Here is a 13893-nt window from a genome sequence, read left to right as displayed (position 1 = left end):
GATAATACTTAATTAATGAAAGGCAGAAATTAATTTTTAAGCTTTTTTTTCTTACTAAAAATAATAATTTTAATTTAATTGTTTTGTTCATAATTTTTATAATATTTTTTAGAAAATTACAATCAAAGTAAACACTCCATAAAGTAACAAACACGGATATGCAATAAGAAGGCGTTGCTTTTCCTCCCCAGACATGGCACAAAACAATCTAGAAGATGATAAAGTAGCCCACAAAACTGCTACAACTGCAAAAATCAAACCTCCCGGACCTTTGAGACTGGTAAAAATACCTATACCTGCTAAGCCTACAACTGGTAGAATACAATAACCCAAAACAGAGGCTACCGATGCAAGAGTTACATTTCCTGAACTGCTCATTAGATACTGCAAAATGTACATTAACAGGCAAGATGTGACAGCTAATCCATAAACATATCCAAAGTGTGCTTTTGATCCAGCCAATACTAAGAAAGAAGCCAGGGCCAAACAAAAAGCAAGTGGACCAGCTAAATCTGCATCTTGAAGTAGGTAATTGGCATCGTCTGTTTGACCTCTTCTATGAAAAGGGTTTAGAACTGCCAATGTTTTTTGTATAATTCTATCTGGATCGATACCAAGCTCTTCTAATAATGGTGGCTCGTCTTCCTCATCAGTAAATGTGTTTCCTTTAATGAGGAATAGGTAATTTTAGTAACATACTCTTATTATTTATTTAGATAGTAATGTTGAAAAATAATTGCAAAATGAACCAAAACAAACAAATCATTACTATTGTAAATGATGTAATTAATAAATGCGCAAACCTTGATTGTAATTATCAGGGGTATATAAGTCTCCTGAGTAAGTGCTTTGATTGGGATTTAAATATTCTTGTTGATTATATGCTCCATATTCACCAGTTGTTTGATCACCGTAATTTGCAAATTCAAATTGTTGGTTAGGCTGTCCAAAACTATTACTGTCAAAATTATATTGATTGTCCGGGGGTGGTGACCACGAAAAGTTATCTTGTTGAGGGTAGCCCGACATTTTAAAAGTCAATTAAATATGTTACACATCAATTCTAATCACAACAAAATACTTCTGATTTTCGGAGTGCTGTTAGCTGACAGAACAGCTGACGACGTCAACACAGTGATTCGCGCATAACAGTTGGCAATTTTTGCATCGGGTGCTGCCAACCTTTGATATGACGGCAGAAAAATTAAATTTGCGTAAGTCATTTACATTTTGTATACAAGTTCAGTAAAATTTTTAATTATAATATTCGAGATTTAAATTATTTTTTAATTATTAAAACATAAACATTTACAAGGTTTAAATGATAAATTTAATGTAATATAATTCCCATAGTAAATAAAATTCATGATTTTTTATTATTATATACAATCTTTTCAATTAGGAATGCAATCAGATAGAGCAATAGTTTTTTTTTATATTATTTATTAGCTTTTCAAGTCAACCATTTGTAAAATATAAGCTCTTAATTTAATTATTTTTAATTATTATTGTATGTATAACAAATAACGTAATTCAATTTTTTTACATTCAAGCTATGTACAACTGTTTTTCCATACTTATTGCAACAAATTCCAGTGCATATTTACCAAGTACAATTTAATTAATAATAGGCTGGATATGTATGTGACAGGAATGAATCTTCACCTATACGTCACTTGCATATCATTTAAATTTCAATATAATCCATAGCACAACAAACGAAGCAATAGCAAAAAGAAACAGATAGAACAAATAATAATTGTGTCTTCCTTTTGACAGCCTTAGAACTCGAGCAACAGTTGAAGTAAGAGACCCACTCGTTCTGTCAACATCATCATCCTAAAATTAAAATAGATGTTTGAATGATATAGAAATAGTTATCAAAATTGAATAGTAAGATTGTTTAAATTTTTGGCAACCATATGGGTCACTAAGCTTTCTTTAAAACTACTCACCATATCTCTCAGTAATCTGTCTTGATACTTGACTTCTGTGCTGATGTCAATTGACAGTGACTTTAGGGCATTAATTTTATCTTTGAGTTCATCTGCCATCTGATCATTTTCTTGTTCCAATGAGTGTGTAGAACTTGTTGGTAATGGTTGATAACCATAACCTGATAAAAAAAAAATTAATTATCAACATTCGTACTCGAAAATGAGCGTAAACAAAATTTACCTGAATGAGCCCGTCTCATTTTTGAACTGTGTGGCTCCACGATGAATCAAATTTTATTAAAAATCGCAATTGTTATTCGATTCAAACGTACTCGGTTGTTGATAAAGCCACGTTAACTAAAGTATATACACTGATTGCACAGCACTGACACTAGGCAAAAGCAACGATGTCGTCCGCAAAGTGTTGTAGGTACGTACGCCAGCTGACGTTAGACAAGGACAGAACTACACGGCTCATGAGCTGAACGCACGCGAATTATAACACACTCGGAATACATTTACCGAGTGCAAAGTTATCTGTGAAACAAAGTGCAGATCTAGTCTATTTGTTGTTGGTTTTTTGAGATTTATACCGCACTTTATAGTCAACAGAAAAAAATGAATGTCATTTCAAATTTAAGCCGGGTAAATAACTTTTTTTAATAATGTATTTACTCAATATTTTAACCTTATTTACCAAACATTTCTACTTTACAAGTTGAAAAAAGAGAGTTTTTTTATCAAAATTAAGACAAGTTGCTAAGATATGTATATTTTTAGGTGGCACAGTCCATGGAGCAAATGGTGTTAAATAGATGTATTCATACTACGTCAATAACAAATAGAGTTCAATCAGGGCGATACAGAGTCACATTAAAGAAAAATAGGCCTTTAACTTATGAAATGGCCTATCAACCTTGTCACATAGCTCATAAAAAGTCATGGAACTCGTGGAATACATGTGAGTCAATTAATAAAAAACAAAAAATGAGATAAACTTTAAAAATTAAAAAATTGTTTCGATTTTCAGCTAACATTGACGGAGGTAACAGAGTGATGGAGACTACTATAGAAGATATGTTCATTCGCAGATTCATGACAGGAACATGGCATGCACTGTTTGTTAGTGAAATTATTATCAAGAGACATCACAATATGGTTAGAATAGCAGGAATCATATTACGTAATCTTGATCCAAGGAAAATTTATTTTTTGACTGGTTACAGTGAAGAATTGTTAAGTTATTATTTACACTGTCCAGTAAAGATTGAAATACAATCAGTAGAAAAGAGGGAAGATGTTGTTTACAAATATATATAAAAAACTTTATTTTAAGTGTAAAATATAAAAATTAGCATAAATCAACATTCATATAGTTTACAATTTTATTCCTTTTGATTTAACAACAATATTTTTGATTTATTATCTAGCATCAAGTAAAGAAACTAGCTTTGAGAATCGCTCTGACCATAAATTCATTGTTTCTTGTGGATCATGCTAAAATCAAAATATAGATTAATGAATTTTATATTATTATCTTAAATTTCAAATAATTACCTGTAATATGTGAACACTTCGCTGTGTTTGAATGACCAAAACTTTTACTCCATCTCCAGCTAAATCTAAATATTTTATAGAGTGAACTGGAGCATCAAAAAGTTTTTTGTCTGTTAATTTCCAGGTATCATTGATTGATTCATATATAAGAACTTCTTGTTTATATGTGCCCAGCAAGATTTCATTTTTACCATCCATATTTATATCTGCGATGCAAGAGCAAACAATAAAATCAGAAGTTGATTCATTACCACCAAGAGTTATATCCGAATCAAGCTGGTTATGCAAAATATTTCTGAAAAAACATACAATTTCAACAGCTTTTATCTTTGAATTTTTGAAAATATTATTAGGTTTTTATTGCATAATCTTACTGAAACACAACTGCTTTGTTTCCACTAGTCAACATCACATTTATTTTATTATCCTTCTTAACATCTAGAAAGCAATTGAATATTCCAATGAAGAAAATGAATGAGGAAAATTTAAGAATAATAATTTCTGAATACATACTAAGTTCATTGGATCTAACGTTTAGACATGCCGGTAACTGTACTCCAAATTTATTAGGAAATATGCGTACGCTACTGACTGGATTATCATATCGCAAAGACCATTTTTGAATTATTTCTAAACTATCTACATTGACTTTAGCCAGTTTCAATAAACCACATTCACATGAAATAGCTGTTAATCTCCTGAAGTATGAAAAACATAAATAAAAGATGAATAGATCTTCTTTTAAGAATCTTTTGAATTTTAGTTCTATTCATTTAAATACCACTGGAAATCATCGTAATAGTATATATCAATCCATAATGCAATTGCTTTTAACTGATCCAATTCTGGGAAAAATTTGTCCAATTGAAACTCAGTATAACTATGATTCTGTTTATCTTCACGAACTCCATGAATTTTATAATCGCTTCCAGATATTAGCCACACTATCTGAACAATCATTAAAATTTAAAAAATTTTTATAAAATAAATATGATTATTGTACTTTGAATATACCTCTTTATCAGGAGATTTTGGAATAATTGTGTGATAAAGTAAGTATGGAGTGTAGGATAACTCAACCATTAAACAACTCTGAGCTATCGATTCCAAACTGGTTATACTATCATCTCCATCAACAGCACCTTCCGAATATATATTTAAGTATCGTTCCATGCAAGTCTCTCCTGTTGGTTTAATTATACTTATTCCAATAACAAATTCATCCGCAGTCGTTGATTTGTTATAAGCATCGATTGCAATAATTTCTGCTCCAGCTAAAATATTTTAGAATTGTTTCAGTAACAAAGCAGTGATTTTTCATTGTCAGTCTGATTAACAAAAAAACAAACATGGGATATAAGTGAAAAGTAACTCTTTCACGAGCGGTTTTATGTGCCATTCGGAGTGCTTGTGATACTCGCAGGAATAAATTTTACGATTCAAACATGCAACAAGTATCTTGGCCGATCCCTTGCACGATTGCAAAAATGTCAGAGTGTAAATGTTGCCCTGCGACGACAGCGGGAACCAATGGGCTTGCATCAGTTTGACCATCTTCTCGAGCGAGATATATTTTTGGCTGTCGTCCAAACTTAAAATCAGCCAGACAGCTTTATTTGTTTGTTTTTTTTTATTGCGAGAGCTTGAGAAATCGCAAACGTGCAGAGGAGTAGCTATTTATCGGCACCGTGCATGTTTATATTACTGTAACAGTCTCGAGTTCGAACGCAGACGAATCCTTTGGTCTGCTAGAGTCGGCTGTATCTATAGATATACTGTGGGACACTTGTAGCGGACGACGCGCAAAAGTCGGCAGTGCACAAACATGGCCGCAATCGTGGAAGCTCGCACGCTTTCAAGCTCCCTGAAGATCTTGTCGAAGAAATGTCCGGTGATCTCGTTCGTTTGCTCGAAACGGCTGAGGCACGACGACTCGTCGGCCGAGCAGTCCTACGACATCGTCATCGCTGGAGGTGGCATGGTCGGGACTACTCTGGCCTGTGCACTAGGTTGGTTATGAAACTGTCAAAACATCATAATAGATTTGCATTTTTGTATTGCCACTATTGTCGCAACAGTCAGACCTTTCAAAATAATGAGGAAAATGAAAATTTAAACTATTATCTTTTCCTTGCAGCTAACAATCGACGTCTGGAATCCAAAAAAATTCTTCTGTTAGAAGCTTCTAACAAATTCAGTTATACACCTCAAGAAAAGTATTCAAATAGAGTTGTAGCACTGAACAAGAACACAAGAATATTGTTGTCAAGTATTGGAGCATGGAAACATATAGAATCTGTGCGACACACTCCTGTACGGAAAATGCAGGTATAATTGAAAATATTATGAGACTTTTATTAAATTGTATATGTATTTATAAAGTTTTTTACTATACATAAAAATATAAGATTTAACTTTAACTATATAGTAGTTAAATAACAATTCAAAGTAGTTATAAAGTGTAATTTAATTACAAATTTTTCTCTTGTTAGGTATGGGATGCATGCTCCGATGCTATGATAACGTTCAACGAAGACCACTTGGAAGATGATCTGGCATACATAGTGGAGAACGATTTGCTGCTACACGCTGTCGATACTATTTTATCGGGAAAAAATTCAGTAAAAGTAATAAATAACGCAAAAATCAATGACATCATTCTATCCAACACAACTGGAGCAGATTCTAGGCTTCATCTGGAAAGCGGCGAAAGCTTCAGGACTAAATTATTGGTAAGTTGACTCTTGAAGCGTGTGTACGAATGAAGGTATGCGTAGATTTACAATGGATGAATCGTGACACCGAACGAATCAGCTGCTACCACCCTTTCCCATCGTGTCCATTCTGGTCTGCATGACGTCCAGCTTGGAATTGATCGTCGCGACGTAGGCCCTCAATTCGGCCGACAATTCGTTCAGCAGACCGGCCTGACTGTCCGGCTCGAAATTGTAACTGGCCGAGAAGCGCTGATTCGACTTGCTGCGCGAGTCCACGTCCGAGTCGAAGGTGCTCTTGAACGACTCGCCCCGGCATCTGTACTTGTGCCTGGTCTTTCTCTCGCTCACCAGATGATAGATGGACTTGATCAGCTCCTTGGGCAGTCGGCTCTCGCGCGGATCGTTCGGTCTTATGTGGATGGCGCAGTGATGGGGCAGCCGTAGCAGCAGAGCGCCGGTGCGACAGGCGCGCACGAGCTTCTTCGGGGCGTAATCGAGCAGCTTGGAGAAGAGCAGATTCTCGAGATGGGCCACGAGCTCGGCGCGGCGCACCAGACGATCGAGGCCGGCGCACTGGCGCAGCTCCTGGATGTCCGACACGGCGAGACCCATCATGAGATTGGCCAGTATGACGGTGACCAGCACGACGAAGGCCAGCATTATCAGGTGGGTCGTGCCCGGATAGAGCACGGGCGCCTCCTCGTCGAAGAAGACGTCCTCGAACTCGAGCTCGCCCGAGAGCATGATGATGGTCTTGAGCAGGCCCACCAGTGGATTCTTGAAGGACTTGTAGCCGCGATGCAGCACGCTGAAGGCCAGCGAGAAGCCGACGACGAGGCAGAGATAGGCGCCGAGGAACTTGAAGAAGTTCACCGCCACCTGGGTGAACATCTGCACGTAGATGCCGAACATGGGAAAGCGGCCGACGATCATCATGAGCTCGACCCAGACGAGCAGTATGGCCACGCCGGCTACGTGATGCTGCCAGTCGCGACGCGGCTCCACCAGCACCAGGGCCGAGCTCACGATCACGCTCCACTGGAGCACGTTCTCCCAGCCCTTGGCGTAGATCGTGATGCCGTGCGCCACCTGGAACAGCTCCTTCGAGGCCAGGGCCATGATGAAGGCGAGCACGAACCAGAAGAGGACGTCGCCGGCGCGCGGCACCTCCCACAGATAGGTGAGGCCGATGTAGGCCGTGAACAGGCCCACGTAGACCGAGTGAAAGCACAGACTGAAGAGAAAGAACTTGCGTATCTTGAGCCACTTGAGATAGAGGAAGCTCTCGCAGAGCGGATGCTTGAGAACGTGGCCCTGGCCGACCTCGACGAGGCAGAGCATGAGGTCGCTCTCGCCGCGCGCGGCTTGCTGCTGCTGCGGCTGGCACGACGACGAGGAAGCTTGGACGAGGGGCCGATAGTCGAGGCGCAGCTCGCAGTCGACGTCGCCGAGCTCGTGGTCGTGCAGCGAGACGGCGTGATCGAGGCGCTTGACGAGCCGTGGCAGCACCTCCGGAGTGCGTCGGACGATGAAGCTCAGGGCGGAGATGCCACCCTTGGTCTTGGCCGTGAGATCGGCGCCCTTGCTCATGAGCAGCGAGACCACCGAGGAGCTCTCGTTGAGGGCGGCGATGTGCAGCGGCGTGTAGCCGAACTTGTCGGCTTTGTCCACCGAGGCGCCGGCCTGTAATAATTTATAAAATGACGTTGTTAAATAACGATAAAATGATAAAATAATACCTGTATGAGGGCGCGTATGAGCTCGTTGCTGCGTATCGACTTGACCACCGCCGCGTGCATGGCCGTCCGCTCGTTGTCGTCCTGCGCGTCGACCTGGGCCCTGGCCTCGAGCAGTATCTCCACGGTCTCCACGGACTGGGCCAGGGTTGCGAGGTGCAGGGCCGTCTGGCCCCGGGCGTTCTTGGCGTCGACGGGCGCCCCCGCAGCCAGCAGCAGTCGGACGCACTCGTAGCTGCCCTCCTCCGCGGCGAGGTGCAGCGGGGTGACCCGCGCCTCGCCGTAGCGCACCCGCACGTCGGCGCCGTGCGCCAGCAGCAGCTTGAGACAGTCGGCGAGGCCCAGGCTCGCCGCGACGTGTAGCGGCGTTTCCGTGTACACCTGCAGAAAAAAAAGTATCGATTACCCAGTTGTTTGGAAAAAAAAATCGAGCTGATAGACTTTGAGATTGAATATCCAGTTGGATTTTATATCTAGAAATCTAGCTGAATTTTGGATTGTCCAACTGCCCTTGTGGATTTCTGTGTAGATTTTGACCTGAAAATACATATCGAAATCGATATGGAGTGGAGTGTATTTTAATGTAGATTTCTACATAGATTTCCAGGTCGAAAAGCTTTGATCTTCATATTGGTTTCCTATTACATTTTTACGTCAAAAATACTCGTGTTAATCATTTTTTTTTCATAAGGAAAGCTGGAAATCGATGTAAATTTTTCAACCGATAAATCTTTGTAAAAATCTACATGGGATTCACTCAACTCAATGGCCACTTTTGTATGGATTATCAAGTCGAAATAGGCATTAAAACACACTATTTTTTAACAGGAACAGCTCGATTTCAAATGATTTGGTTTTTTTTTTTTTTTAAATCTGCACCCAGATCGCTAATCTAACTGGATAATTTAAATTTACCTATTAATCCAGCAGAATGATTTAAAGTCAATTTAAATCATTACGTGAACCATCCATCGATTTATTTGCAATTATACCGATAAAAATCGGTACACGAAAACTCACTTGAGGATTATTGGGCGAGGCACCGGCCAGCAGCAGCGCCTCGGTGCAGCTCGTCGAGTTGCTCTGGACGGCGTAGTGCAGCGGACTCTTGCCCGACAGTCCGGCGTTCACGTCGGCCTTGGCCTCCACCAGGGCCCGTAGGGTGCGCGGGCAGCCCGCGGCCGCGGCGCAGTGCAGCGGGGTGCAGATGCGGCCGAAGTCCCACTCGTTGGGCTCGGCGCCGTGGGCCAGCAGAAGCTCGCAGATGCCCGCCGACTGGCCCGAGCTCGCCGCCAGATGCAGGGCCGTTCTGTTGAAAAAACGCAAACACGGATTGGTATTTTTAATCGAGAAGACTCGCATGTGTGTGCGGCTCGAACTCACCGACCTTCCATCGGCGTCGCGACAGCTCGGCCGGGCTCCCTTGTCCAGCAGCAGTTTGACCAGGCCCTCGTTGTTGAGCCAGGTGGCCACCAGCAGACAGGTGCTCGGCCACTTGATTATCAGATCGGTCAGGCTCGACGACAGCGCGGCCTCGTTCTCCGCCAGCAGCGATGCTTTTCTCGCGTAACTGCAAAACAACAGTTAACAAAAAAAATCGAGTAGAAAAATCGGCAAGATTCGAGAAAGCACTCGATAATAACAGTAATAATAATAATATTTACCCGCTGGCGAAGGTAGGCACGAGAAACAACGGATCGTCCGACTGCCATATCTTCTGATCCTTGATCTTGTCCGCGATGGCGTCGACCTGTTCCGGCTGGGTGAAGCTCGGCAGCAGATTGAGCGCCGCCTCGCCCGCGGGCAGCCTAGCCAGCGATCGCTCGATCTCCTCGCGGTCCCAGAGCAGCCGTAGGTGCTGCCTGCGATGCTGCTCGCTGTTAGCTGAGTGATGATACCGATCGTCGTTGTTGCCCGCGCCGCTCATGCTGCACTCGGCCGGCTGCACCGAGCTCGACTCCGACGAGATGCTCGCGCTGTCCTCCTCGTCCATCATTTTTTCCTTCTTCTTCTCGTCGTTGTCGTCGTCGTCTTCCTCGTCGTCGTTGTTTTTTTTTGGTTTGACTTTGTCCAGCCAGGCGACCTGTGGCTGCTGCTTGCCGTTTTTCTGCTCGAGCAGCAACAATTACACGCGAGGTTTACACACTTATACGTTATTACACGCGGACGAACGAGCGAGATCGCTGGTGTAATAGGACGCGAGTTGTTGTGTTAGGCTAAATGCGGAGCTTTGTTTGGGTACGGAGATTAAGTGCCTTGCTCGCGCACACGAGCGCGCTCGGCCTCTCTCTCTCTCTCTGCATTTTCATTTTAACGATTCGCGAATTATCAATTAACTAATGACAGTTCAAAATAAACGTCGGGGCGTCGAGCATCGCATCGTGCTGCTGCTGCTGCTGCGAGGAGGAGGAGGAGAGGAATTTTTTCGTACTCAAAAGCTCTTTCATATTATAGGCGATACTTGGAAACGAAAGCGAAATTTTTTACTCGCGAATAAAAAAGTCTGTGAAAATATTATACTCTCTTACCTCGACATCGATGTAAACACTCGGCGACTCTTGAGTTTTTGTCCTTTCGTTCGACATCGCGCTTTTGTTTTCTGCGAGCTTAGCGAGAAAAAAATAAGATAAATAAACGAACCGATTGAAAAAATAAAATCTGGTTCAGTCTCGATCGTCTACGTTCTCCAAACGAACATCTAATGGATCTCTCTCTCTGTCTCAAGAGACGTTGGCAAATCCAAACGTCTCTCTCTCTGTATATATCTATCTAAAGAATCAAAGTCGTATAAACAACCGCGCGCGTATCTTCTCGCTGACTCAATTTTCTCTCTCTCGAGATCTCGGAGCGACCAAGACTCTCCGCGGCGATTGAAAAATGTCGTCGTCGTCGTCGTCGTCGTCGCGCTGCTCAATGACACAAAATAATAAATAAAAAACTATATCATCTCAACAATTTCACTATACCGCGTGCGCGCATGCAGTTGTCGGTTAAAAACCTTTTGATTTCTTTTTCTTCTTCTATACGCGCTCGATTTCTTCGAACAATGCTGCTACTGCGCGTCGTCGTCGTCGTCGTTTTCCTGTTTTCTAATATGATGCACTTTTTTCGTCGTCGTGGTCGTCGTCTCGCGCGATGATGATGATCGCGGATAGAACGAGAGAGAGCTACTGCCGCGGCTGCCGATCGCGCGCCCGATGACTACCACCGTACGCTATTCACCGCGCACTGGATTTTATTTTTAGCGTTTGGATTTTTTATAGAGAGGATCTCGCGGCGGGCTCGATTTTTTCGAATCGGCGAATCATTTTTTTTTGTTCTTTTTTCTTCTTATTTTCTTTTTGATACTTCTAGATGCGCATACGACGAAGACGACGACCGCACTGACGTAGTCTCTGTCGCCGCCGTGGAAACGATGATCGGGATTGTGAAACGAGTTTCGAGATATTTTTCCTGTCCCCCCAATTTTTTTAATATACATACGCGTTTTGTGAATTAATCAAAACTTTTATTGTACGCTTGTAAAATATAAATCGTTTACGATCTATTTCTAATGCAGAAGTTTTACGCCTCTAATCGCGCGATTAAATTAAACAGTAAACAAACACACTTTTGGAATTAAATGAAAGGCAGTAAAGAAAACAACGAGAGAATCAACGATTAGATCCTCTCTCTCTTACTCGCGCGGATGAGTCGATCTATCGCGCGTTCGAATCTAAGAGGAGGAGGAGCTATTTCCGGAGACTTTTGTTTAACGTTTGTTCCGATTCGAATCGCTTCCCCATAACTCGACGTTATTGTTATTATTGTATTTTGCTGTGGTGCACGCGAGGCACAATCGTTAATCTTGCCCACCGTTTAAAAAGACGAATGATCATGACATCACTCCAGAATTTCTTTCCCTCCCATGATATTGTATACATAATATCGATGGAAAACAAATGTTTGTTGCCCTCCGGAAAACTACAAAGACTTCGAATGCGTGTTTAGACTCGCAGCGCGCTGTAATAACATAAGTATATAGGACTCGTTCCAGCCATGCGTAGATCTAAGAATTCGAGTTGCGGTTATATTAACGATGTTTTTAGTTGTTATCCTTTTTTGTGCTAAAAATCGATTTTATTTGCAGATCGGAGCCGATGGGCATAAATCGCGGGTCCGACAAGCCATGGGTGCCAAGTACGTCGACTGGGATTACGGACAGATGGGCATCGTCGCTACGGTTCAATTATCCGAGGTACGTTGAAAAATGTCTCAGTACAACGTAACTTCAAACTCGACACAAATTTAAGTTTAAATTTATTTTACAGCCTACGGAAAACATCGTCGCTTGGCAGAGATTTTTACCAACCGGACCCGTAGCCCTATTGCCGGTGAGTCGATGCGATATGTAATTCATTCAAAAAATTAATAATAATAATAATTACTCGAACCCAATCAATTTTCCACATAATTCGCAGTTGACGAGTTCACTGAGCTCTCTGGTTTGGTCGATGACGACCGAGGAAGCCAAGAGATTGCTCAAAGCCTCCGAGGAAGAGTTCGTGGACAACCTGAACGACGCTCTGTGGAAGTCCTATCCCAAAGACACCATCGTCGAGGGGGCGATGAAGGGACTCACCAAACTGCTCGACGATCTTCAGCTGCAGAACGGAGCCACGAGACAGCTGCAGCCCTCGATCTCGCACATCGTCGAGGGATCGCGAGCCGCCTTCCCGCTGGGATTCGGTCACGCCGTGAAATACGTCCAACCGGGTGTCGCTCTAGTCGGGTATAAGATTTTTCAAAATATTATATAATAAATTTTCGATTCGACTTTGCCAATTCAACGATCGATTCTTGTGATATTACAGCGACGCGGCTCACAGAGTCCACCCGCTCGCGGGTCAGGGCGTCAATCTGGGCTTCGGCGACGTCACGGCCCTGGTCCAGGTGCTCGGCGACGCCGTCGAGCACGGGGCCGTCGTCTCGGACGAGGCCTACCTGAACAAGTACGAGAGCATGAGGCAGTGGAGCAACATACCGACGATGCTGGCCATCGACGCGCTGCACAGGCTGTACAAGGGCACGGCGACGCCCATCGTCCTCGCCCGCAGTCTCGGATTGCAGCTGACCAACGCCATCAAACCGTTGAAGGTATATATAAGGTGCAGATTTTTACCGGACGTTGAACGATTTATTAACGTTGACTTTTTTTTTCTCTCTCTCTCTCTATACAGAATCTTCTGATGCAGCAAGCGTCGCAGCGATGAATGGATCGATGAATGTACGAGTCACGCGGGCACGTTTCAGTACGCCGAGAGTTGACAAATTCGAAATTATTTTCAGTTTTTTATTGTACAGTATATGGTTCAATCCCAAAGGAAATAGATGTGCTTTATAGTATTGCTGCGAAGACTTATGTATTAAACTTTTTTTTTCATTTAAATGTAAAAATATGATGCACTCACGGATTGATTCTCAGCCGGATATCGAAAGAATTAGCGCTCGATCTTTGTGAGCCGATTGCTTCTTCTTCTTTTTTTTTTTTTAATTTATTTCTATCTAAATAAAACATTTCTCGATGGAAAAAAGTTAAACTTTTAATTCAAGTATATGAGCTTAAGTTTATACTTATTTTTAATTTTATGATAATGTTTGTCATTGTACATAATTATGTAATTTCTTTTGTATTACATATCTGCTCAATAATTTTTTGTTACAAGCACAAGGTTGACATTTATCAGTTGATGATATTTTTCTGTACTTGAATTATTTAATTTATCATATTGTTTTTGTATAAATTTGAAAAAACACGAGTATAAATTTTGAATAAATCACAACAATTATAATTCATATAAGATTCTTGTAAATTGCTTTAGCTTTATTGAATAATTGGAAAAAATAAAATGTTAATTACATCACTATTGATAAATATAATTATTTTGTCCAAAACTTTTTCATCTT

At 41.7% G+C, this 13893-nt stretch overlaps 6 protein-coding genes across 6 annotated transcripts; 2 read left to right on the top strand and 4 right to left on the bottom strand.

Moving 5' to 3' along the window:
* Positions 1-49: 49 nt before the first annotated feature.
* Positions 50-1132, bottom strand: LOC106658100 (protein YIPF7). Its single transcript, XM_014379921.2, has 2 exons — positions 804-1132; positions 50-665 (listed from the first exon to the last, which is right to left on the bottom strand). The coding sequence occupies exons 1-2, from the start codon at positions 1027-1029 to the stop codon at positions 109-111; spliced, it is 783 nt and encodes a 260-aa protein (XP_014235407.1). The 5' UTR covers positions 1030-1132; the 3' UTR covers positions 50-108.
* A 356-nt stretch (positions 1133-1488) lies between these two features.
* LOC106658105 lies at positions 1489-2330 on the bottom strand. Its single transcript, XM_014379925.2, has 3 exons — positions 2179-2330; positions 1956-2116; positions 1489-1839 (listed from the first exon to the last, which is right to left on the bottom strand). Exons 1-3 carry the CDS (start codon positions 2195-2197, stop codon positions 1684-1686), a joined length of 336 nt encoding a protein of 111 aa, XP_014235411.1. The 5' UTR covers positions 2198-2330; the 3' UTR covers positions 1489-1683.
* A 92-nt stretch (positions 2331-2422) lies between these two features.
* On the top strand, positions 2423-3288 carry LOC106658103 (28S ribosomal protein S24, mitochondrial). Its single transcript, XM_014379923.2, has 3 exons — positions 2423-2582; positions 2718-2898; positions 2968-3288. Exons 1-3 carry the CDS (start codon positions 2556-2558, stop codon positions 3255-3257), a joined length of 498 nt encoding a protein of 165 aa, XP_014235409.1. The 5' UTR covers positions 2423-2555; the 3' UTR covers positions 3258-3288.
* LOC106658098 (KICSTOR complex protein kaptin-like) lies at positions 3274-5066 on the bottom strand. Its single transcript, XM_014379919.2, has 7 exons — positions 4844-5066; positions 4509-4768; positions 4276-4442; positions 4008-4192; positions 3869-3932; positions 3495-3789; positions 3274-3434 (listed from the first exon to the last, which is right to left on the bottom strand). The coding sequence occupies exons 1-7, from the start codon at positions 5046-5048 to the stop codon at positions 3360-3362; spliced, it is 1251 nt and encodes a 416-aa protein (XP_014235405.1). The 5' UTR covers positions 5049-5066; the 3' UTR covers positions 3274-3359.
* Positions 5067-5220: 154 nt separating this feature from the next.
* LOC106658097 (ubiquinone biosynthesis monooxygenase COQ6, mitochondrial) lies at positions 5221-13847 on the top strand. The gene is made up of 8 exons (XM_014379916.1): positions 5221-5503; positions 5632-5822; positions 5987-6226; positions 12077-12184; positions 12258-12320; positions 12408-12718; positions 12801-13083; positions 13167-13847. The coding sequence occupies exons 1-8, from the start codon at positions 5320-5322 to the stop codon at positions 13197-13199; spliced, it is 1413 nt and encodes a 470-aa protein (XP_014235402.1). The 5' UTR covers positions 5221-5319; the 3' UTR covers positions 13200-13847.
* On the bottom strand, positions 6211-11268 carry LOC106658093 (transient receptor potential channel pyrexia-like). Its single transcript, XM_014379914.2, has 6 exons — positions 10476-11268; positions 9612-10054; positions 9335-9517; positions 8968-9256; positions 7951-8328; positions 6211-7894 (listed from the first exon to the last, which is right to left on the bottom strand). Exons 1-6 carry the CDS (start codon positions 10530-10532, stop codon positions 6305-6307), a joined length of 2940 nt encoding a protein of 979 aa, XP_014235400.1. The 5' UTR covers positions 10533-11268; the 3' UTR covers positions 6211-6304.
* Positions 13848-13893: the final 46 nt, after the last annotated feature.

The sequence above is a fragment of the Trichogramma pretiosum genome, unplaced genomic scaffold (genome assembly GCF_000599845.2).
Source record: "Trichogramma pretiosum strain Unisexual culture from Peru unplaced genomic scaffold, Tpre_2.0 scaffold127, whole genome shotgun sequence".
In the NCBI taxonomy this organism is placed as follows: Eukaryota; Metazoa; Arthropoda; class Insecta; order Hymenoptera; family Trichogrammatidae; genus Trichogramma; species Trichogramma pretiosum.
Note: the sequence above shows the minus strand (reverse complement) of the source record. Positions and strands in the feature narration are given on the sequence as shown.